The sequence below is a fragment of the Taudactylus pleione genome, unplaced genomic scaffold (assembly GCF_031769625.1).
Source record: "Taudactylus pleione unplaced genomic scaffold, aTauple2 ptg000799l, whole genome shotgun sequence".
Taxonomy (NCBI): Eukaryota; Metazoa; Chordata; class Amphibia; order Anura; family Myobatrachidae; genus Taudactylus; species Taudactylus pleione.
The window spans coordinates 281164-307212 of record NW_028285201.1 but is presented as its reverse complement, the minus strand read 5'-3'; the positions used below and the strand labels follow the sequence as shown (position 1 = coordinate 307212).

Here is a 26049-nt window from a genome sequence, read left to right as displayed (position 1 = left end):
CACTGCGCACACAAGTCACAAACACAGAAAATATATATTTTTTGGTTTGGAGTGTACTTTGGGGGTTACAGCACCCTTTAACGGTCAAGCCAGCCGGCCCTTTACTTATGACACAGGCGCACGCTTGGCACTACTTTGTTGATGCACGTGCGGCTACTGCGCACACAATTCACAAACACAGAAAATAATTTTTTTTTTGGTTTGGACTGGAGTGTACTTTGGGGGTTACAGCACCCTTTAACAGTCAAGCCAGCCGGCCCTTTACTTATGACACAGGCGCACGCTTGGCACTACTTTGTTGATGCACGTGCGGCTACTGCGCACACAATTCACAAACACAGAAAATAATTTTTTTTTGGTTTGGACTGGAGTGTACTTTGGGGGTTACAGCACCCTTTAACCGTCAAGCCAGCCGGCCCTTTACTTATGACACAGGCGCACGCTTGGCACTACTTTGTTGATGCACGTGCGGCTACTGCGCACACAATTCACAAACACAGAAAATATTTTTTTTATTTGGTTTGGACTGGAGTGTACTTTGGGGGTTACAGCACCCTTTAACGCTTTAACGGTCAAGCCAGCCGGCCCTTTACTTATGACACAGGCGCACACTTGGCACTAATTTGTTGATGCACGTGCGGCTACTGCGCACACAATTCACAAACACAGAAAATAATTTTTTTTTTGGTTTGGACTGGAGAGTACTTTGGGGGTTACAGCACCCTTTAACGGTCAAGCCAGCCGGCCCTTTACTTATGACACAGGCGCACGCTTGGCACTACTTTGTTGATGCACGTGCGGCTACTGCGCACACAATTCACAAACACAGAAAATAAATTTTTTTGGGGTTTGGACTGGAGTGTACTTTGGGGGTTACAGCACCCTTTAACGGTCAAGCCAGCCGGCCCTTTACTTATGACACAGGCGCACGCTTGGCACTACATTGTTGATGCACGTGCGGCTACTGCGCACACAATTCACAAACACAGAAAATAATTTTTTTTTGGTTTGGACTGGAGTGTACTTTGGGGATACAGCACCCTTTAACGGTCAAGCCAGCCGGCCCTTTACTTATGACACAGGCGCACGCTTGGCACTACTTTGTTGATGCACGTGCGGCTACTGCGCACACAATTCACAAACACAGAAAATATTTTTTTTATTTGGTTTGGACTGGAGTGTACTTTGGGGGTTACAGCACCCTTTAACGGTCAAGCCAGCCGGCCCTTTACTTATGACACAGGCGCACACTTGGCACTACTTTGTTGATGCACGTGCGGCTACTGCGCACACAATTCACAAACACAGAAAATAATTTTTTTTTGGTTTGGACTGGAGTGTACTTTGGGGGTTACAGCACCCTTTAACGGTCAAGCCAGCCGGCCCTTTACTTATGACACAGGCGCACGCTTGGCACTATTTTGTTGATGCACGTGCGGCTACTGCGCACACAATTCACAAACACAGAAAATAATTTTTTTTTTGGTTTGGACTGGAGAGTACTTTGGGGGTTACAGCACCCTTTAACGGTCAAGCCAGCCGGCCCTTTACTTATGACACAGGCGCACGCTTGGCACTACTTTGTTGATGCACGTGCGGCTACTGCGCACACAATTCACAAACACAGAAAATAATTTTTTTGGGGGTTTGGACTGGAGTGTACTTTGGGGGTTACAGCACCCTTTAACGGTCAAGCCAGCCGGCCCTTTACTTATGACACAGGCGCACGCTTGGCACTACTTTGTTGATGCACGTGCGGCTACTGCGCACACAATTCACAAACACAGAAAATAATTTTTTTTTTGGTTTGGACTGGAGAGTACTTTGGGGGTTACAGCACCCTTTAACGGTCAAGCCAGCCGGCCCTTTACTTATGACACAGGCGCACGCTTGGCACTACTTTGTTGATGCACGTGCGGCTACTGCGCACACAATTCACAAACACAGAAAATAAATTTTTTTGGGGTTTGGACTGGAGTGTACTTTGGGGGTTACAGCACCCTTTAACGGTCAAGCCAGCCGGCCCTTTACTTATGACACAGGCGCACGCTTGGCACTACATTGTTGATGCACGTGCGGCTACTGCGCACACAATTCACAAACACAGAAAATAATTTTTTTTTGGTTTGGACTGGAGTGTACTTTGGGGATACAGCACCCTTTAACGGTCAAGCCAGCCGGCCCTTTACTTATGACACAGGCGCACGCTTGGCACTACTTTGTTGATGCACGTGCGGCTACTGCGCACACAATTCACAAACACAGAAAATATTTTTTTTATTTGGTTTGGACTGGAGTGTACTTTGGGGGTTACAGCACCCTTTAACGGTCAAGCCAGCCGGCCCTTTACTTATGACACAGGCGCACACTTGGCACTACTTTGTTGATGCACGTGCGGCTACTGCGCACACAATTCACAAACACAGAAAATAATTTTTTTTTGGTTTGGACTGGAGTGTACTTTGGGGGTTACAGCACCCTTTAACGGTCAAGCCAGCCGGCCCTTTACTTATGACACAGGCGCACGCTTGGCACTATTTTGTTGATGCACGTGCGGCTACTGCGCACACAATTCACAAACACAGAAAATAATTTTTTTTTTGGTTTGGACTGGAGAGTACTTTGGGGGTTACAGCACCCTTTAACGGTCAAGCCAGCCGGCCCTTTACTTATGACACAGGCGCACGCTTGGCACTACTTTGTTGATGCACGTGCGGCTACTGCGCACACAATTCACAAACACAGAAAATAATTTTTTTGGGGGTTTGGACTGGAGTGTACTTTGGGGGTTACAGCACCCTTTAACGGTCAAGCCAGCCGGCCCTTTACTTATGACACAGGCGCACGCTTGGCACTACTTTGTTGATGCACGTGCGGCTACTGCGCACACAATTCACAAACACAGAAAATATATTATTTTTTTAGCACTTGGGGGGAGCACCCCTGATGGACAGAGCACCCCCTGGACAACACTACAGCACCCCTTTAGGACTGGGACACTGCACAGGACTTTGGAGTGGACACAGCCCCTATGGAGAACTGACTGCACAACACAGTCCAGCCAGCCCCTATGGACTTTGAAGTAGTGGACACAGCCCCTATTAACAACAGCAGCACAGCACAACACAGCCAGCCCCTATGGACTTTGAAGTAGTGGACAACAGCAGCACTACACTACACTACACTACACAGCCCAGCCAGCCCTAACTCCCACCCTCCCTCTTCACTGTCCACAGCCGAGTGAGAAAATGGCGCCGACGCGGGTACCTTATATAGGTTCCAAAACCCGCGAGACTCGGAAGGCGGGATGATGACGTTTTGCCTCGATTTCAGATCCGAGTCAGGCGGGAAAAGTCGAGCCTGACTCGGATCGGACTCGGATCGGGGGGGCTCGGGGGGGTTCGGATTTCAGAAATCCGAACCCGCTCACCCCTAGTCCTCTTACATCCTTGCTGATCAGGCTACAAACGTGCGCACGCATTGTACCATGCGATTACCCGTAGCAGCATACTTCTGGGGGTGTATCTGCATGCTAAACACTATGTTACAGTGTTACAGCTGCTGTCACTGTAATGTAGCATTTCGCATGCAGATACACCCGCACTCGCTCAGAGAACATAGGCTTGCTGCATATCATTTTAGTCAGCAGAAACTGCTTGTGCATCATTGTGCGAATCCGACACATTTGAAGGTAAAAAGACGCATGAAAAGAGGCTTGGCGCTACCGAGTCACACTGAGCTCCCGCATTATGTGTGGCGTGACTTGTAGCACACGGAGGATAGATGTATGTGGGTACATCTGTTTATAAAGAAAAACTTGTACTGTGTAATTACTTACCTAACCCTATGGATGAGAGAGGAACATGTGGTTTGCATTTTACACACTTTAGTATTCTCAGCCACATTACAAGTTTTAAATAGCTCACTATCTAACTTTGAGATTACTTAGAACAGTCAAGTGGGTTTTACCAAGTAGGCCCATATCTACCATAGATACAGAACTTGGGTGGAGGCACTGTTAACAGTATGTGTACCACTTAACTGGAGGTTAAGGGTGGGTACATTATACAACATGGAGTTAGTAACCTGGTGTCCCTATAGAGTAAAGTGGGGTTACAACTAGATTAATAAAGTCAGAACCAAATGCTTGAAGATTCAAAGTTTAAAAAAAAACAACAACCAGGTGATCATATGGGCTTCAAGGCTCAGAAGCATATAGGTTTCAGAAGGTAACCAGTCTAGTTTAACACTACTCAGGTCAAGGGTGCAGAGTCTAGCGAGAGTGAGATTTTCAACAGGAACACCTCAAGGTGTCTCTGCTGCAGAGTCCTCGCAGGTTGCAGGCCCCTGGTTAAGCAAAGTAATATGGGTGATGAGAAGGGAGGACACTGGCAAGAGTGGAAAGTGGTATAGTGTCCCGTTCAACAAAGCAGACAAGTCAAGAAGATGCTGGTGGCAAACCACAATAACCAAAGATAATCTGAGTTCAAGGCAGGTAGTACACAGGGCCAGTTCTACCATTACGCATGGTACGCAGCTGAGTAGGGCGCCACATAGTGGAGGGCGCCTCAGCTGCGTACCATGCGGGCCGCGGACACACTGTGTCTCTGTGACACAGCTGCACTGCGCGTGTAATGCTGATCAGACCGAGTTCGGTCAGCACTACACAGTGCCAAACACACAGCCGCCGGCGCCGGCAGCTGTGTGTTTGTTTTGATTAGTAGCCAATGAGAGCCTGACAGACTCTCATCAGCTGCTGCGCCCACTGCCAGAGCCATCTTCCGGCTTCCTCAGTGGGTAATGGGAGAGATGTCATGACTAATATTGATACATTATGAATCTAAGATCCAATTAGCCTCGATATCTAACCTCATGAGGAAAAGGGTTGTAGCCTTGAACTTTTAAGCCCGCACCTATTTAATTACAAGCCTCTTTCCTTGCGTGGCAAATCTGAGGCTAACGTGCATTAATCCACAGATTCGGGGATAAGTACCAGGAGCTATGGGTTAATGCGTTTGAGGTGGCTGTGATAAGGGCAGAAAGCTCAATTTAATGCGGATTTCTGTTCGAGCAACAGGAGGAGGTGAACAGAAATCCATGTTAAGTGCAGCCTGCAGGATTATTTCAGGCTAACGCCGGCTGTAATTGAATAGCACCAGGCACTACATCACGGCTAATTCTAACTTTGACGCTTATTGATCTTAATTGTAGATACAGTATATAAATATAGCATTTTAACTCACAATGGAATCTTCTGTTGCAAGTATACCAGGATTTCCAGACAGGTCGAGGTGGCAAAGAGAATTGCTGAATGCTTCTTTAAATGCAAGAATTTGAAATAAACTGTTCATGCCTAAGAAAAAGACAAAAGAAAATAATGCACAATTGACCGTAATAAAAAGGCAGCTGTATTAATGTTACTCCACTGATGGCTTCGTTAAACATTTTGTATACAGTACAAAATGTAACTGTTGAGTATTTGTTCAGCATATTCCAGTATTATAAGATAACTAGTGCTCAAAGTGTGCACTATACAACGGTATGGTATATCAGCACTTTAAGCACTGAGCTACCCGCGGGAAGATTTGGTGCCGGGACACCATCTGATTACAGCTAGCACACCGGCAGATATCCATGGATGGAGAGACAGTGGCACCGTGTTGTGGTCATTTTAAATCTGGAACTGTCGGCGAGCCAATTGGAGCTTGCGGACAGGCAGCTAATCAGGAGAGTTTTAGCCATTTTGCTATGACATTCCTAAGTTTAGCCAACAGATTGACACCAGTATGTGTCTTATTGAAGCCAGGGATGCATACATACAGTAGCTTGCCTGTGACTAAACTGGCGTGCAATACTATGCTGACAGGATGATGAGGAGGAGGATGATGATGTTACTAGCACTGCTGCTGAGGGCAATACATTTACCCAGTGGGCTGTCACAGTAGTCTTTTGTTTGACTGGTGCCACTTGTCCACATATTCATAGTTACAATAAGAGGATAGTTGGTACCATGCTATTTTCTAGGAAAATAATTACTTTGCTGTTCACCTTATGGTGGGTACACACCTGACAGATATATCTGCAGATGATGGGCGTTCATACACACTGAAAGGCCATCATCTGCTTGTGCCCCCGGGTCCCGGCATCTGGGGGACGGGACCCAGCTGACGGGTCGGAGGCGTGTCCCGCCCCCCTCCCCATGGCTGCTGCTGTGTGTGTACAGGCGGTCTGCAGACATATCTGTCCATCGGCTGTGCAGCACAGCCAATGCGATATGTCTGTGAACGACGCAGTTCACAGACATATCGTGGGTGCACACTGGCCTACAGGCAGCAGATATATTGGCCAATCAATTGATCGGCCAATATACTGTATCTGTTAGTGTGTACCCAGTTTTAGACAATGTTTGGATTTGTAACGCACTTTACTACTATTTTCCCACATGACTATTTTTACTAGTAGTGAGTACAAAAGTACTGCAGTTTCTAACACTTTTAACACTTTCAAAAGGATGGTCCTGGTCCATATAGTGATCTATTATTAAGAAGTACCTGACACTGCACAAGGGACTTCTCTGTTCTTGGATACTAATGCAAAGTTCTGTATACACTGTATGCACTGTATGCACAGATGCAAATTTACACATCTTAAGCTCACGTTACAATTACAGTACGTCCACTTGTGTCCTCTAGCTTGTATATACTTTCTTCCATTTGTCCCCATTAGCATCAGATGCTTGACCAAAGGACCGCGACCTGCCTATCGGGTGCAGCTAAAACCCATATCCCGATTGGAGGGGTCACTGATGAACACCTCCCGATAGGTTACACTCCATGCCTTTGACCAGGTCTTGTCAACTTCTGGTGCTAGTGGAGGAAGAAGACGTATATACAGGTTCTTCGCCTCCGATACCTTCCTCATCCTAAACCTTCGCCTTCTAACTCCACAGCTACGATTATCACTCCTAGTTTCGTGACAGTTTGTGCAGGCCTAAAATATGCAAGCTGCCAGGTTAGAGGATATGGAAGGGTTTTTTGAGTTATTTACTCGAGTGGAAGCTCATGAGATAGTTCTGCAACTCATGAGACAACAGCTGCAAGAACTTTCTGGTTTAATAAAAAAAATTTGTTCTGTTCATACTGCACCATTTCAAGTTAATTTACAAGTTCCACCAGAGAAATCTCCTGTGTCTGTTTCTTCAGGGTCTCACATTTCATATTCCTCTATGGCAGGTGTTATGTTCTGAGTTGTTTGTGGACCCGGGTTTGAAAATAAAACTAGGTTTTTTTAATAAGTGCTTGAGAAGACATAAAATATGGCAGTAAATACAAGTCCAGGTATATATGAACGTGCACAAGAGTTCTGTGGTGGGAGTAATGGGTTAATGTCCAAGTAGAAACAATTAGAGCTGTCCAGGTGTGCAGGTAGTGAGACTGAAAATAATCAAGCAGGTATGCAGGTAGTGATGCAGGAAATAATAAGCCAGGTATGCAGGTAGTGAACTAAGGCAAATGAGCAGGATGTCAGCAGGCTCAGGCACTCAGGTATGGGCAAGGGTGATGGAGGAAGCGGGGTAGTCCAGCGGAAGCTAGGAGCTGACAGGCAGACTGGCAGACAGCGAATTCACAGGAACAAGATAAGCACAGAGAACTCCCTCTCAGCTAGGCTGAGATACACGTTGCACTGGCAAAGAAGGAAGGCACTGACCCTTCCTAAATACCCCATGCTGTGCTGTTACTGGCCGGAGGGAACATGTGACTCACCAGGATTGGCCAGCCGCGTCACATGGCCAGAAGGCAAGATGACGGCGCCCATGCCAAACGAAACGGAGATGCCGCTAGGTCTTACCAGCGCAGAGTGACAACAGGCCCGCACAACAACTCGCGCAGCCAAAGCCCCCCACCAGACACCAGCTCCGCCACCAGACAGCCCGCGCCACAACAACCTCACAGGTAACACCCGCCTAGCACTATGCTGAAATACCCTGGCCATAACAGTACCCCCCCTTTTGGGGTGGCCTCAAGACACTCACCAGGCTTCTCCGGATGGGCAGAATGAAATCTCCTGATGAGCGTGGGAGCGTGGACATCACAAGCATCGGTCCAGCAACATTCCTCTGGACCGTAACCTTTCCAGTCCAGCAAGTACTGTAGATGACCTCTGCGTAGACGAGAGTCCAAGACCTGGGCGACCTCGAACTCAACTCCTCTCTCCGTCTGGACTCGAGGAGAAGCAGGTAGAGCATTATGGAACTTATTCAGGACCAGGGACTTTAATAAGGAAACATGGAAGGAATTAGGAATTTTTAGGTATGGGGGTAACTGTAACCGGTAGGCCACTGGATTAATGACTTCTGTTAAGGTGAAGAAACCAATGAAGCGGGGTGCAAATTTCATTGAAGGAACTCTTAGACGAAGGTTCCGGGTAGACAACCAGACCTGGTTTCCAACTTGCATGCGTGGAACTATTCTACGCTTCTTATCGGCCTGGGTCTTATAGCGAGAGGATGCCTTCAACAAATCAGACCGTACTTGAGTCCAGATGGCAGCAAAATTCCGCACCATGTCCTCCACGGCTGGAACATCAAAAACAGGCAGGCTTTGGAATTCGGGAACACGAGGATGAAGGCCATAAACAACCTGAAATGGTGTTTAGTTAGTTGACGAGTGGTAGGAAGCATTATGTGCAAACTCTGCCCATGGCAGCAAGACAGCCCAATTGTCCTGGGAAGATGACATAAAAATTCTTAAGAAAGTCTCTAGATCTTGATTAACTCTCTCGGTGGAGCCGTTGCTTTGCGAATGGTAGGCCGTGGAAAAGTTTAACTTCACTTGAAGAACAGAACACAAAGCCGTCCAGAATTTTGCATTAAACTGCACACCACGGTCAGAGACAATTTCAGCAGGAAGGCCATGTAGACGAAATATGTGTTGGACAAACAACTGTGCCAGGTCAGCGGCAGAAGGTAACTTCTTCAAAGGTATATAGTGGACCATCTTAGAGAATCGGTCTATTACAACCCAGATAGTGTTGAAGCCTTGAGAGACTGGCAGGTCTGTGACGAAATCCATGGAGAGATGCGTCCATGGACGTGATGGACTAGGTAGTGGAAGCAATTCCCCAGCTGGAGCTTGTCGTGATGATTTATGCTGGGCACAGGAGGAGCAGGAAGAGATGAACTCCATTATATCTGCCTTCATAGAAGGCCACCAATAGTGTCTTTTCAGGAACTCCAAGGTCTTCCGAGTGCCTGAGTGCCCTGCGAAGCGAGAGGAATGTGCCCAAGTGAGAAGCCGCTTCCTTAATTCCGGGGCCACAAATGATTTTCCCGTAGGAGGTTGAAGCTGTAGTGCGGCGAAGACTCTTGATTCCAAGACGGGGTATTGCTTTGATTTTCAGATTGATCTTCACAGAGGAGAGATCTGAATAGGGCATCAGCCTTCTGATTAAGTGCTCCAGACCGGAAGGTCAGGGTGAACTGAAACCTGGCAAAGAATATTGCCCAGCGGGCTAAACGAGGACTCACACATTGAAGGTTTTTGAGAAATAGAAGATTTCTATGGTCCGTAAATACAGTAAAAGGGAACTTAGCACCTTCTAGCAAATATCTCCATTCCTTCATCACCAACTTAACAGCTAGTAGCTCTTGCTCACCTATGGCGTAGTTCCTTTCGGCAGGTGAGAATTTTTTAGAAAAGAACCCACAAGGATGGACTCGGTTGTCCTCATAACATTGAGACAAGACTGCTCCCACAGCTTCAGATGATGCGTCTACTTCCAACAAAAAAGGCCTGTCCAGATCTGGTTGTTGAAGAACTGGTGCTGTGATAAAGGCCTGTTTTAGAAGATGAAAGGCAGACTCTGCCTCCGGTGACCATTGGGAAGGATTAGCACCTTTGCGGGTCAAGGCTGTAATGGGAGCCAGCAATGTAGAAAATCCCTTAATGAAGCGTCTATAATAATTGGCAAAGCCCAAAAATCTCTGGATGGCTTTCAGTGTCTGAGGTCGTGTCGAATCCAGAATTGCTTATACCTTCTTGGGGTCCATTTCCAAACTGGAGCCAGAAATAACGTAGCCGAGAAAAGGTACACTGGGCACACCAAAGACACACTTCTCCAGTTTGCAGTAAAGGTGGTTTTCTCTCAAACGGGTCAAAACTTCTTTAACATGTTCTTGATGTTTAGCCACAGAGGGTGAAAAAATCAGTATGTCATCGATAGACAACAACCGAAACATATAACAGATCCCGGAAAATCTCATTAATGAAACTCTGAAAGACAGCAGGGGCGTTGCACAATCCAAAAGGCATTACTAAATATTCGAAATGTCCATCTCTGGTATTAAAAGCGGTCTTCCATTCATCGCTAGCTCGGATACGAGTGAGGTTGTAATCCCCTCTCAGATCTAATTTAGAAAAAATTACAGAGCCCTTGACCCTATCAAACAACTCAGTAATCAGGGGAAGAGGGTATCAATTCTTTACAGTAATGTCATTAAGGCCTCAATAATCGATACATGGTGTTAGACCACCGTCCTTCTTGCCAACGAAGAAAAACCCAGCTCCGGCAGGAGAAGTAGAGGGGCATATGAACCCCTTTGCCAGGTTATCCCGGATGTACTCGGTCATGGCTTGAGTCTCAGGCAAGGACAGTGGATAGGTACGACCACAAGGTGGTATCTTATCAGGTATCAAATCAATTGGACAGTCCCATTCCCTATGAGGAGGTAAGATATTTGTTTGCTGCTCAGAGAACACCTCGGCGAACATCTGATATTCCTTGGGAATGGCAGAAGAAACTAATGGAATTGTCTTTCTTACAGGTCTAATTTTTGGAAGACAGGATTTCTGACAGTCCATAACCCATGACAGAATCTGCATAGAACTCCAATCAATCCTGGGATTATGTTGACGCAACCAGGGTAGACCAAGAACAATGAGAGGCCTCTGATATCACCAGAAATTTTAAGGACTCAGAATGAAGTGCCCCAATTCAGACCAATACTGGTTGAGTCTCCTTGGTGACTATCCCGTTAGTTAGAGGGCATCCATCTATAGTGGTCAGGTAGATGGCATGGTTGAGAGATGAACAAGGAATCTGAAATTTATCTATGAAACTAGACGTTATGAAATTTCCTGCTGCTCCCGAGTCAAGTAGAGCAGTAGCAAAGACGAGTTTGGGTTTAAGATCCAAAGCTAGGGTAATCGTGAAGTCTTTAATTTTTGGAGACAGGCACATAACTCCTAACTTGATGTCTCCAGGGTCAGTTAGGATCTGGGCATTTCCCGGTTTACGGGGACAGGAGATCAGCAAGTGACCAGACTCTCCGCAGTACAGACAGAGGGCCTGATTCAGAGCCGGACGCTCTGAACGAGCGCCCGCTCTGAATCAGGGCATTTTTTTTTGTTTTTTTTTGGAGCCTCCTCCTGGACGCTCGCATAGTTACCACCCACAGCTTATGCGAGCATCCATGATGACGGTCGCGATGGTCAAGACCATCGCAACCATCGGGCTTGCGACGAGACCCTGCGGTAGGGTCTCGCTGCCGCAAGCCCTGGAGTGATTTTGGCTCTATCAGAGCCAAAATCACTCCCACTGACATCACTAGTGATGTCAGTGGGGCCGGCCCCAGACGATAGGTGTTCCCATGGGAACACCTCCGTCTGGCAGCCACGCCCCCAGCACGCCCACCAAAGGGGGCGTGCTGTCACACACCATCGACAGCACGCCCCCTTTGGCGCAAGACCCGGAGTGACAGCTTGGCTGTCGCTATCCGGGTCTCGCACATGCGCACGACGGAGCTCCCTACGTCGTGCGCATGCGCATTTTGGGTACCATCGACTCGCTTGCGAGTGTCCTGCGCTCACGAGCAGGTCTGAATGAGACCCAGAGGTTCTTTTGCATTCTTCTCTGACGTTCTTCTTTGGAAAGGTGTGTATGATTCACCTGCATAGGCTCCTCTTCAGTAGGAGAAGGAATGGGACGGGTAGCAATTGAGGGGGCAAATGACCTTTGCCGGTAAGTTCTGTGTTTTTCAGCCTGACGTTCCCTGAAGCGTAGGTCAAACTTGATACACAACGAAATCATGTCATTCAGATTAGTAGGAAGCTCTTGAGTGACTAGATCATCCTTTAGTCGGTCTGACAACCCATGCCAGAAGGCCGAAGTGAGGGCTTCCTCATTCCATTTGAGCTCTGATGCTAAAATTTTAAATTGCAAGGCATATTGACTGACAGGACGGACCCCTTGTCTCAGTGTCATGATGTTTGATGATGCTGATACAGTACGCTCAGGTTCATCGAAAATCCTACTGAAGGATGACACAAAGCCTGCGTAATTATCCAGCAGTGGATCTGAGCGCTCCCAGAGTGGGGAAGCCCATTCCAAGGCCTGGCCGGATAACAGAGAGACTATATAAGCCACTTTAGTTCTTGCAGTTAGAAAGTTGTCAAGCTGCAGGGTTAAATGTATGTCACACTGATCTAGGAATCCTCGGCAGAGTTTAGGGTTGCCGTCAAATTTACTTGGTAAAGGAAGATGTAAGCGGGAAGATGATCTGCCTCCTGTATTCCTAGACGCTGATGCGGATGTAGATGCTGGTACTCCAGGGGTAGAAAAGGAAGTTTGCAAACTATCCTGTCGCTTGGACATCTCTTGCAGAAATTGAGCCATCTGATGCTGCATGTTTTCCAGATTTTGTAAACGACCAGAAATGCACCAGAACAAATCCACTCCAGACTCCTGATCCGTGGCCGGCTCCATGGGGCCAGTGCAAACTGTTATGTTCTGGGTTGTTTGTGGACCCGGGGTGGTAGCAGGAGCGATCACAGTAGCGGGTTTGAAAATAAAACTAGGTTTTTTTTAATAAGTGCTTGAGAAGACATAAAATATGGCAGTAAATAAAAGGCCACAAGAGTTCTGTGGTGGGAGTAATGGGTTAATGTCCAAGTAGAAACAATTAGAGCTGTCCAGGTGTGCTGGTAGTGAGACTGAAAATAATCAAGCAGGTATGTAGGTAGTGATGCAGGAAATAATAAGCCAGGTATGCAGGTAGTGAACTAAGGCCCTCATTCGCGCTCGCTCTGAATGAGGGCCGTCCTCCATAAAAATGGAGCGTCCTCCTGGACGCTCGTATAGCTGTGGGTCACCACCCACAGCTCATACGAGCGTGCAGTCTTGACCATCGCGACCATCGCCAGTGCGACCAGAAGCCTGTGGTCGGGGTTTTCGACCACAAGCCCTGGAGTGATTTTGGCTCTATCAGAGTAAAAATCACTCCCACTGACATCACTAGTGATGTCAGTGGGGCCGGCTTCTGACGGTAGGCGTTCCCTTGGGAACGCCTCTGTCTGGGAGGCACGCCCCCGGCACGCCCACCAAAGGGGGCGTGCTGTCAATCACCATCGACAGCACGCCCCCTTTGATCAGACACAACGAGCGAAGGAAAGTCCTTCGCTCGTCGCGTCTGGCGCATGCGCACGACGGAGCTCCCTCCATCGTGCGCATGCGCAGTGCACACCATCGACTCACTTGCGAGCGGACAGCCGCTTGCGAGTGAGTCTGAATCAGGCCCTAAGGCAAATGAGCAGGATGTCAGCAGGCTCAGGCACTCTGGTATGGGCAAGGGTGATGGAGGAAGTGGGGTAGTCTAGCGGAAGCTAGGAGCTGACAGGCAGACTGGCAGACAGCGAATTCACAGGAACAGGATAAGCAAAGAGAACTCCCTCTCAGCTAGGCTGAGATACACGTTGCACTGGCAAAGAAGGAAGGCACTGACCCTTTATAAATGCCCCATGCCGTGCTGTTACTGGCCGGAGGGAACATGTAACTCACCAGGATTGGCCAGCCGCATCACATGGCCAGAAGGCAAGATGGCGGCGCCCATGCCAAACGGAACGTAGACGCCGACAGGCCTTACCAGCGCAGAGTGACAACAGGCCCGCACCACAACCCGCGCAGCCAAAGCCCCCCGCCAGACACCAGCTCCGCCACCAGACAGCTCGCGCCACAATGACTTCTCAGGTAACACCCGCCTAGCGCCATGCTGATATACCCTGGCCGTGATGGCAGGAAAGTGTTTTGGGTCTTCCAGTCCATCTTTAGATGTCTTTTGTTCTCACCGTTAACTATTACCAGTGATCCAACCCTTCTCATGAGTTTCTCCCAGCTATTGAAACAACTCCAATGTCTTCTCTCCAGAATTTTTCAAGTTATTCCCAAGTTTTCTTGTGCTACTCCTGACATGTCTAACATCGCCCCCAAGCAAGCTAAAGTAAGGCATCAAAGTTTCTTGTGCCAAAGCTTACTGAGATTGAATGTCAGCACCGCCAGGAACTGCAGTACATCTTCTTCCCTCATCCAGGGAATTTTGGAAGAATATGTCAACCTCCTAGAGTCAGAGACACACTCCACTCCATTTCTACCAGACTCAGCCCACATGTTTCCTGTTCTATAGAGGGACTCCAGCCAGTGGTCCCTGTAGAACCATCTAAAAAGCCGGATTTAAACTCTTCAGTTTTTAGTCCCGTACCCCAAGAGGGAGTTACAAGTTTCTTGCCCCAGGAGGGGGTCTTTGTTTCAAGATTCACACCCCAAGAGGGGGTCTATAATTCAAGTTTCACACCCCAGGAAGGGGTCTTCATTTTGAGTTTCACACCCCAGGAGGGGGTTTCAGGTTTTGAGCCCCAGGAGGGGAATTTAAGTTTCAAGCCTCAAGAGAGGAATTCAAGTCTCATACCCTGAGAGGGGGTTTCAAGTTTCGTACCTCTAGAGAGGAATTCTAGTCTTGCACCCCGGGAGGGGGTTTCAAGTTTCGTACCCCAGGAGGGGAATTTAAGTTTTATTTCACAGAAGGGAATTTCTAGTTCGTTACCATTCAGGCGTGGAGGTGAGTGGTGGGCTGAGTATTCTCCCCAGGGACTGCTAGGGCTTTCATGCGTGCATCCTGGCTCCCACAGTGGTGGACATGGGCGCAGCCATGTTAGTCTGAGTCATCTGACTAGTCTCTCCCAATGTCAGTCCTGCGGTCTGTCAGCTGATCTCATGATCCAATGACCAACTGCCAGGTAGTTGCCTGCACAACTTCATTCTCTAGTGATTACTACTGTGTCAGCTTACTGGCTTCACCATTGTACACTGCGTTTCCCAGGCTGTCTCCAGATCTCAGTGAGGATCACCTGTGAGCTTTCATTGGACTTCCAGAGCAGTGTATTCCCTGGGCTGTCTCCAATCCTCAGTGTGGTTTATTCCTTTATTGTTCAACCTTCAGTTGTTTATAGTGAGCTATTCAGTTCTCTGACTTTTCCCTATGTTGCTGTGGTGTCAGCTTTCATGCTAATTACTAATTAACTCTCAGCTGGACCTCTAGCATTCCTAGATTATGTCTGCATTCACAGCTCTCTGCTTCTCTATACAAATGAGTGCATCTTTCTCAGTATCCTACTGTGTTTAGCTCCAGGCTCCATGGCAGATACCAGTGCTCCGGACAATTATCTCCATAAGCGTCTAATTACTAGTATTATTCTTTCCATATACGATTGGTCCTCAGAATTTATTACCATCTCCTATGTTTGGATACTAGTGCCAGTGAAATCCTGTCATTATCTCATGCGTCCGGATACAAGCTTTTATAAGCATTCCATGTTACCAGGATTCCAGTATTTATTTCAGTCTTCTGCATCTGAAGCCAGTACTAGTGAATTCTCTCATTAATTCCCACACTGTTCTCAGCTCTCTTCATGGATCACGTTACAATTACCAGCATGTCCACCTGTGTCCTTTAGCTTGTATATGCGTTCTTCCATTTGTCCCCATTAGTATCAGACACCTGACCAAAGGACCGCAACCTGCCTATCGGGTGCAGCTAAAACCCATATCCCGATTGGAGGTGTCACTGGTGAACACCTCCCTAAAGGTTAGACTCTGCGCCTTTGACCAGGTATTGTCAATGTCTGGGGCTAGTGGATGAAGAAGACACATATACAGGTTCTTCGCCTCTGATACCTTCCTCATCCTAAACCCTCACCTTCTAACTCCACAGCTACGATTATCATTCCTAGTTTCGTGACACCTTGCATCATTTGGTGGCTACATCGTTAACTATATAATGTAACCATATCGCCTTATCGTCTGGTAGTGTGTACACACTGCACGATCTGAGCGGAATCATTAACGAGATTGACAGATCTTCCTGCATGTACAAAAGACCTGAAAATGTGATGAACAACGTCGCAGGAGCAAACATGGTGTGTACGCACTATACAATCTGAACAATTTGTCATTCTGATGCGTCAGAATCGGCCAATATGTTCAAGATATTGTCTAGTGTGTAGGGGCCTTTAGTATATGTCCATCCTATTCTGTGTTGGACTCAACTTGCCTGGATCTGTCTTTCTGTGAGATAGGGCATTTTGGGGTGTGAACTGAGTGATGACAATATGATTGCACATAATCACCCTGACTTGTAAGAGTGTCATGGGTCTGTCATGGGAGTGTCGTGGACAAGTATGTAAAGTTCCATGCAATTCAAAGTTTTGCCCAGAAACTTGTTTCTGACAGATCTCTTACACCTTGTAGCGGTGCACGCCACAGATGCATATATGAAGAGATAGGTGTATTAGAATTAGTGATGTGCGCAGATCCCCATGTTTTGCTTTTGGTTCTAACTCATCACAATGATTTACTTTTGGTTTTGGCAAAACCACGGTTAAATGTTTTCGTTTTGGATTTCTTTAAAAATTTAGAAAAACAGCTGATTTGGAACTGTTTTTGTTCCTACAAAATCCCCCTCAATTGTGGTTTGGTTTTGGATTCTTTTAACAATTGTTAAAAACAGCTAAAAGCATGTAATTTGTACCCATTTTTGTTTCTACAGCATTATTAAAATCAATAACATTAATTTCCAGTAATTTCCAGTCAATTTTGAACACCTCATAGCTGACAAAATTGATTTTTGGGGCGTGGGTCCCCTGGATTGCTTTGGTTGGACTGCTCCAGGGCATCGCATTATAACACACTTTTCCTTTTTTTAGCACCTTTATTGTTTATTAGTAAAGTGAAAAATAGAGGTGTAAAAATATTACATATATAACAAATGTAATATTTTCACACCTCTATTTTTCACTTTACTTCAAATCTATGCAGTAGCTGATCCTATCTAACACTCTTTTACACTTCACCTTTTTCACTATAGCGATGCTCTGTGGTGGCTCAGCTGGGCTGGTTTGGGGGTGTCCTGTGCTCTGGATTTTAACCCTAGTATGTTAGGGACCTATCCTAAAGAGTTTACCTGGATGCAGTGGGTAGGCCCATAACCTTGGCCATGATTATGCTAAAAACCTCTATTTATTTACTGCAAATTTTTATTGCAAAATGTATTATTTATATAGAATTAGTAGTGTTGGAGTTGTGCACTTGTAACTTTTCTTTTTGTGTCTGCAACAATAGTCTCAACAGGTAGCACCTCCCATTATATATATTCAGGATGTGCAATCTAGGGCACCTTTTCAATACTATTTTCACCAATATTAGCCAAAGGCTGTAGCAAGATGACTAGTTAGTGACAGAGCAGTGACACAAACACATGGCAGTTTAAAAGAATATAGCACATCTATTAAACATAGTGGCACATCAGTGGCAGACAGGATGGTAGTTTGATAAACTATACAACCCTATAGAATATTTTCATTAATCAAGAACTAATAGTCTAAAAGTAAAAACCTAGTAGCAAATATATTACCAATACAGTTCTCCAAACAGAAAATCAGAGGCCTCAGGCAAGTACAGTGTCACCCATAATGATGGGACACATTTTAAATGCAAGTATCTAGGACTGGAATGAGCACATTTATTAAGGACTATATGTAATACATTAATGGTTTGAATATCACATTCCTTAGATGGTCACCACCTTGAAGAGAACAGCGTGTGTGTGTGTGTATACATGTCTGTCCACGAGTAGACTAGTCATCCAGTGCGTGAGAGCTTTTCTGCTCAGCCATAACATTAAGGATCAATGTCCTGGAAAGGATAAAGTCAGACTTTAAAATACAGTAGATTTTAAAGATGGGCAAATGCCCATGCCCTTGTAAATTAAAAATAAAATGTGCCCCTTCATTATGGGACACCCTGTACAAGTGATTGCTGCCTCAGTAAAGTCTAGTAGAAAACTAGATCACCATCAAACTTACTCCAAACAGTAAATCACAGACACAAGGCCAGTACAGGTGATTGGAAATGGAATATTTAGTGGAAGGTAAAGTATTGATTATTTACTACAAGGAAAAGTAAATCATGAACATGGAACAGACTGTTAAACCAAGCTTCCAAATGTCAGTTTTCAAATGCAAACTAAGGACCTGATTCAGAGGTGTTAATCCGATGATTAAAATTGAGGGGTCCAATGTTGAGGGGTCTGCGTCTGCACAGGACCCGTTCTGCGCATGTGCAGAATGAGTCCTGCGATCTTGCTCACAGACCCCACCCCCCTCCAAGCCACAGCATGATTGGCATGCAGCATTTGGGGAGTATCTTCCGGGAGGGATGAGGCCAGGGTCTGCATCGGTAGATACAGATTCCTGGCCTCTTAAGTGACCAGCACCCGGTCATGCTGTGGGAAGCTTCAGTTCTCGCAGCCTGACCAAAAGAGCAACCATCGTGACTATTGGTTGCTATGGCTGCAATGGTGATCCCAGCCTGCAATGTTGGTCGCAGTGTTGGGATCGAAAATGCTGCAAAGATGTGTTTGACACTTCCTTCTGCATTTGTATCTGAGATGGACGGATTTTCACAGCCTCTTTTTTTGTGTGGCTCTGCAAATTCTTTCATTTCTGAATCAGGTAATAAATCCAAACAGCAAATCATAGGATTCAGGTCAGTAGAGGAGAATGCTACCAGAGTAAAGTCCAGTAGAAACTAGATCACCATGAAACTTTTCAGATATGTCTTCATACATCTAGCCTCAATAGGCCACACAGCGTGACGTGCTTGGCATGAGTGAGCTGCCAGGTCCCGTGCAACTCAACTAGCGATGGGTGTCTTTTTTTAACTTGGATGCACCAGCAGACTGTGCTGATTAATTTAATATGTGACACTTGTTTATCTGTGTGCACCTGAGTCTGTATATGAAGCACAATGGAATTTGGAATGAAAAAAGCTACATTGCAACACTTGGTATACAGATTCAGAGACTCAGTCGCACACAGATATACAAGTGCCACATATTAAATTAATCAGCACAGTCTGCTGGTGAATCCTAGTCGTATCACATTGCAACTTAGATGCATTTTCGGCAAAAAAAAAGATGCAAATAAGATGCCAGGGGCTAGCAGCGTCCCACGGGACCTAGCGTGCCGAGAGGGGCTTTTTGGTGCGACTGCAAGAAAGATGTGTAAGGACACATCTGTACTCCAATCAGCAAATCTCTGGCCCAAGGCCAGTACAGGTGATAGGAAGTGGAGTATTTAGTGAAAGGCAAAGCATTGATTATTTACTATAAGGAAAAGTAAATCGAAAACATGAAACAAACTATTAAAACCAAACTTCCAAATGAGTGTTTTCAAATGCAAACTATATCCAATCAGCAAATCACAGGATCAGGCCTGTAGAGGTGATTGCTGCCAGAGTAAAGTCTAGTAGAAAAATATATCACCATCAAACTTACTCCAAACAGAAAATCACAAGTCCAAGTAAATCGAGATTGAGTAAAAGGCTATTAGGGGTAAATTTACTAAAGTGAGAGAAGTGAGTTTTAGAAGTGATGTTGCCCATAGCAACCAATCAGATTCCACTCATTTAACTAGCACCTTCTAGAAGATAATAGCTAGAATCTGATTGGTTGCTATGGGCAACATCACTCCTAAAACTCTCTTCTAAAAACTCTCACTTTAGCAAATTTACCCCTTAGTCTTTACACCAATACAGTAAGGTGAGCAATGCCCATAATTAAAAGCAGTGATGATGAGCCTCCCATCCACCCGTATATATTGTATATTAAAAAGGACATGCAAGTTTAACTAACCAAGCACTTTAGGGACAGGCACTTTTGTGGCTGAAGTGCTTGGTTTGTTTGGCCCTCTCCAAGGAAAACATTTTGGTGGTTTGGTTAAGCCAAGCTACCAATGGGCTTAAAGTTAACAGTGTTAATAATCCTCAAAGTTCAACATTTTATCATCTTCATAATCACCCTCATCACCATTAACATCATCATCACACAATATTAGCTCATTCCCACAGGAATCCCATGTTACAGGCTCTATTTTTGGTCCTCTTTGATTTGTACAGATGTATCCTCGCTAATCTTTGTGCCGATGTGGCAAAAATGCACAAGCATCATGGCAAGTGATTTGTCACACATCCGTACGCGTATGCCACAGTACTCCAGACCACGACAGCATTCTGACCATGCAGTTCTATGGTTTGAGGTAGCGAAAAAGACACATGCATCCATTTGCAGGCCCACATCTCATGGCATGCGATCCTAGGCAAGTTATAGCTGTGACAAAGATGAGCGAGAACACATCTGAAGTTAATTTTTATGAACATCAGTTTTTCCACATTTTTTGGAACTAGCTCCTACACCAATCGCTCTAAAGGTTGCTGGCTGTGCTAAACACTCTTTCTGAGTACACACTGGAGGGTGGGCAGCTTAAGTACACTATAGCTAGTTTGTACAAGGGGCTTAAAATGTCTTTTTTTTCCCTCCAGATATTTAAAGGGACTGTATGAGATGTTAATTTCTACTTAGCTGACAACTTGCTCTTTGTATCTCTTAACCACTTGCCTGGTGTGGTTGCATCATGTGCGACAATGCAAGCATGTGTGTTCCCTGACATAATCGCAAACAATGCAAACAGTCAAAAATGCATGCTAGAAAGACAATCCTCCAGCAGCTGCCAATTGCAAAAGGATCTCCCAGTCCCTCTGCATCCCTGCACCCTCCCCCAATGTCGGTTGTGCAGCTGATCACTGCTGATCGGGCAGCCCAGCAGCAACCCCCACCAAGTAGAAGGGAAATGTAAATCCAGCAGCCCTCAGCCCACCAAGTGTATACCTGGTGGCTGCAGAGAGGAGCAGCTGACAGGGAAATATAAAACCACAAAGTTTTGATGGTCCGATATATCATTGATTGATATTAAAATTGATATTAATGTTAAGTTTTTAAAAACAAAATCTTTTTTTTTTCATAAAACTGACAATTTATGAGTGGTTTTTGGAAATAATATAAGTTAAGTGGTTAAGATCCATGTTAGTTGAAAAAAAAAAGACATCAAGCCTAGGATCAAGCATGGTTGCCAAAATGTACTTTTCCAATTGCAAAATGTTGCAAACCGAATAAAGAACTAGGGGCCTGATTCATCCCAGATCGCAACCGCAAGAGCATACGCAGATCTGCCGATGGTGTGTACTGTGCATGCATATGCACCGCAGTGCGTGTGCGCTGGCCAGTACTGCGATCACGTATGCAGATACAAAGCCATCACAGAGTGAGTGACGTGATGTAAGTGTTTGCGGGTAGTGACGGGGGAGTCATCCGAAAAATGCAGTCATGCCTGTCCGTTTGAACGCTGTTTCCTGGGCCTGCATAAATTAGCTACTGTGATGGCATTCGCAGCTTGAGTACTCACTGCATGCGACGACAGTTGCTATTTCTGAGTCAGTTGAGACCTGCTGTAATTCTGCATGAGGGTCTGATATTACTCAATGTTACCAATGTATACCCAGGATTGCAGGCCTTAAGGATGTTCGAAAGCAGTAGTGGGCATCTGTATGCCGGGTGAGCAGTTGCAAACATTAGCATATTTTCCCAGCAGTACTGTGTGTGTAATCGCAGCTGCAATCGCAATAGTGATCCGTAGTGAATCAGGTCCTAGATCTACAAGTCCAACATACTTAGCGGAATCACTTAGTTTCAGTTTCTCCTTCAGCTTCTCTAGATGTTTTTCCAGTAGTTTAATTAAGGGTATGACCTGACTCACTTCATTGGTTACAATTTTAAATGGTTTTAGTAGATGAAGTAACATGGTAACAAGTCCGCCCCTCTACCTATCTCATGGCTTGATGTGTACAATATTGAACACCATCGAAGAGAAGGTAATTTCAAAGTCAAACTTTATATTTATTTATGTGCTATTCTAAAAATGTCACCTATTATTCTAATATTACCATTTACCAAAAAAAAATGTTTTCTCTTTTCACTCTATGGTGCCTTCTCTAAGCTTATTAAATCCTTCACTCTCCCTGCAGCTCACCCCTCTGTACACATTACAGCCTCAATAATCTACTCCACTCTTAGGAACTTCTATATACATTAAAAGATTTTTATGGCGAGAGGATGAGGATGTTATTGTCAAACCTCCCACAACTATATTTAAATCTCTCTCCTTCTGCTTCTATTAGCTGGTGACATATCACCAAATCCAGGCCCCACCCACATGCTTCACTCACAACAGAATATAAATCCAGAAAACTTGAGACACATCACATGTCTCCCATTACCCTTTAAGGGACTAAAATGTGCCTAATGGAAGGCATGCTCTGTTTGCAACAAACTAACATCCATCCATGACCTCTTTATCTTAAATTACCTCAATATTCTGGCAATAACAGAAACATGACTCACACAATCAGACACTCCCTTCCATGCAGCACTTTCACATGGTGGCCTTCACTTCACACTCACCTCCAGGCCTGGAAATAGTAAAGGAGGTTGTTTTGGAATATTACTGTCCAATCTTTGACATACAGTACACAGGTCCTAATTCAGACCCGCTCGCGAGCGCTGAGCGCTCGCAAGCGGGTCGATGTTGGCCTAGTGCGCATGCGCGAGACCCGGATAGCAACGGGCAAACCATAGCTCTGGGTCTCGCTACAAAGGGGGCGTGCTGTCGTTGGTGAGTGACAGGGGGCATGGTTGTCAGGGGGCGTGCTGTCGATGGTGAGTGACGGGTGCATGGTTGCCCAGACAGAGGCGTTCCCATGGGAACGCCTACCATCTGGGGCTGGCCCCACTGACATCACAAGTGATGTCAGTGGGAGTGCTCTCAGCTCTGATAGAGCCGAAAGCACTCCAGGGCTTGCGGCAATGAGACCCTACCACAAGGGCCTCTTCGCAAGTCCGATGATCGCGATGGTCTTGACCATCGCGACCATCTTCCTGGCCGCTCGCTATAGCTGTGGGTGGCCAGGAGGCCATTCTAAAATTAAGAAGGACGGCCCTGATTCAGAGCGAGCGCTCTGTCAGAGCGTCCGGCTCTGAATCAGGGCCACAGTTCTCCCACAGGTATCATCACTCACATTAACATAATTTGAAATATATTCTATCCGAATTTTCACCCGTTCCTCTCTGCACTTTGCTGACATCTATTGCTCACCCGGGCCACACCAACAATTTCTGAAACATTTTTCTGCCTGACTCCCTCACATCTTATGTGTCATGCTCTGGCCCTTAAAAACCACTTTCATACCTCTCCGTCATCTGTACAGTCTAGCACTGAGGTCCGCTTGCACTGTGCATTACTCCTGGATAGCACAGAGGTCTGCTCATGCTATACATCACTCCCGATTGGTGCTGAGGTCTGTCAGTGCTGCTCCTGCACCATCCGCTCAGTGTCCCGTCATTGAGCATGGAGGTGGCTCTCTGCAGTCCCTTGCATGTCTTCCCAGCATGATGGCACATAAGCTGCAACCCAGAGTTCTGTCCTAAACCACAGTTTGGGCGCAGCCATGTTGGACTCTGTAACCTGACACTCTTCCTCCACTCAAAGCGCTGCTCCCAGACCTGCTGATCACAGCATCCTCCTCTATAAATTCAATTTCCTGACTAGCCTCTGTTGCCAGTACCACGTCTCTTCTTGCTAAAGTTACAGCTCTGTACTGAGCTCCCAGGTACTCTGTATCTGTATGGTCCTAGTCCATTATATGAAGTTCCTATATCTGGTAACCAAGTCTCCTATACCATCTTGCACACCAGTCTAGTTTTACCACTGAGACTTGTTCCTACAGCCACCATCTGTTCCAGCCAATACCTTCAGCCATCAGTCACATCCGATGCTTCCAACATTGGACTCATATCAATTAAGTTCTTCAATTCATCAACTTCGTCCCAACTGATCAAGTTCATCAATTCATCAACACTGGACTCATATCAATTAAGTTCTTCAATTCATCAACATTGCTCCCAACCAATCAAGTTCATTAATTCATCAACTTCGGACTCTTATCAATTAGGTTATTTAATTCTTCAACATCGGTCCCAACTGATCAAGTTAGTCAATTCTGTAATATTGGACTCACATCAATAAAGTTTTTCAATTCTTCAACATTGGTCTCAAACCGATGAAGTTCATCAATTCTTCAACATCAGATTCAAATCCATCAAGTTCTTTCATCGGTCTCAAACTTATCTAGCTCTCAATCCAGCATCATCGGTCCCAATCCAATTCTGCTCATTCAGTATTATATATCCAGTTCCATTCCAACCTGTTGTTTAATAAAGACATTCCATTATGATCCTTGCCTTCGGGCCCGTCATCTACTGCCGTATCTCTACTTCCTTACATCAATGCATGAGGAAGTCCTGGCTCAAGCCACCTATGTTCCTTCACGCCTCTCAAATCTCCTCTTCAGCCTTCCACATCTGTTCCAACCCAAACCAACCCTCAGCTGTGAAAGTTTGTACTTGCAGTATGGATCCAGCCAAGAATAATACACAAGCTGGTGGGTTTACACCTGATCCTGTTGCTCGCTTAGAACACCAAGAGGCGGCACAAGGTCAGGTAGTATAGTTTCTCCAAGAACTGACTGGAAACTGGATGGAAAACATTCAATCCACTCTTAGAGGCTCAGGAGCTGCCGCTTCATCCATTCCAATTTCTCCGGTACCAGTTTCCTCAGCGGCACCTCATCTGCACATTTCTACTCCTGCAAAATTTGATGGGAACCCCAACATTGCATGGGCTTACTAAATCAATGTGAAATACAGTTTGAGCTACAAAGCAACAATTTTCCTACAAACCATACCTGTGTAGCATATATCATATCCCTATTATCTGGATCCACCTTAGACTGGCCTTCACCCTTATGGGAAGGATCGGATCCTATCCAAACATCTTATAAGGAATTAATCATGGCATTCCGCTGAATCTTCGATGAGCCTGGGAGAATGTCATCTACATCTTCAGATCTTCTGCGTCTGCGCCAGGGTTCAAATTCTTTACGCCAGTATCTGGTACAGTTTCAAATACTGGTATCAGAACTCCATTGTAATGATGGATCATTCTATGCAGCCTTTTGTAATGGCTTATCCGAAAGAATTAAAGATGTTCTTGTTACTCATGATTTCCTAGAGAAGTAAGAGAACTTAATCTCTCTGTGCACCAAGGTGGACTTAGGTTTCAAAGAACGAACTATGGAGAGAGGGAGATTCATTCATTTCAAACCTCAGCTAACAGTCTTGCCTCAGTCAGTTTCTCCTCCCAAAGAGGAACCAATGCAAATCAACCGTTCTCGCCTATCACTGGAATAACACCAAAGGCGACAGTCTGAGAATCTCTGTCTAAACAGTGCTGCTGCTTCTCATCAGCCTCATCAGCTCAACAATTGTCCCAAGTGTCTGGGAAACTCCTGCTCCTAACTCAGCAAGGAGAGGCTAAGTTAGGAGTAGTTCATTCCTCTCCAAAGAAAACCGAATGCATTCTGTCAGTTTCTCTTCAAGTGGCCAAGTGCTTCAAGCAAGTCTCTGTGCTGTTGGATTCTGCCGCAGCTGGTAACTTTGTTATATCTGAATTGGTCCAGCGATGGGCATTACCAACCGAGAGTCTGCTTCATCCTATCTACCTCACAGCAGTTGATGGAAGCCACATCCTAGGGGGTACAATTACCCTTCAGACTCAATCTCTGCGAGTCAAGATTGGTGCTCTGCACTCTGAACTTTTACGTTTTCTTGTGATACCCAGGGCATTGCATTCCGTAGTTCTGGGCTTGCCCTGGCTTCGTCTCCATAATCCTCAAATAGAGAACCTCACAAATCATGGCTTGGGGATCTTCCTGCTT

At 45.7% G+C, this 26049-nt stretch overlaps 1 protein-coding gene across 1 annotated transcript in view; it reads right to left on the bottom strand.

Moving 5' to 3' along the window:
* The window catches only part of LOC148474932 (capping protein, Arp2/3 and myosin-I linker protein 2-like), a 970125-nt gene that overhangs the window by 856202 nt on the left and 87874 nt on the right, over positions 1 to 26049 (bottom strand). Inside the window, exon 9 of the mRNA XM_088457971.1 lies at positions 5244 to 5353. Within this exon, the coding sequence (XP_088314097.1) occupies positions 5244 to 5353 (110 nt within the window). The remainder of the gene's footprint in view (positions 1 to 5243; positions 5354 to 26049) is intronic.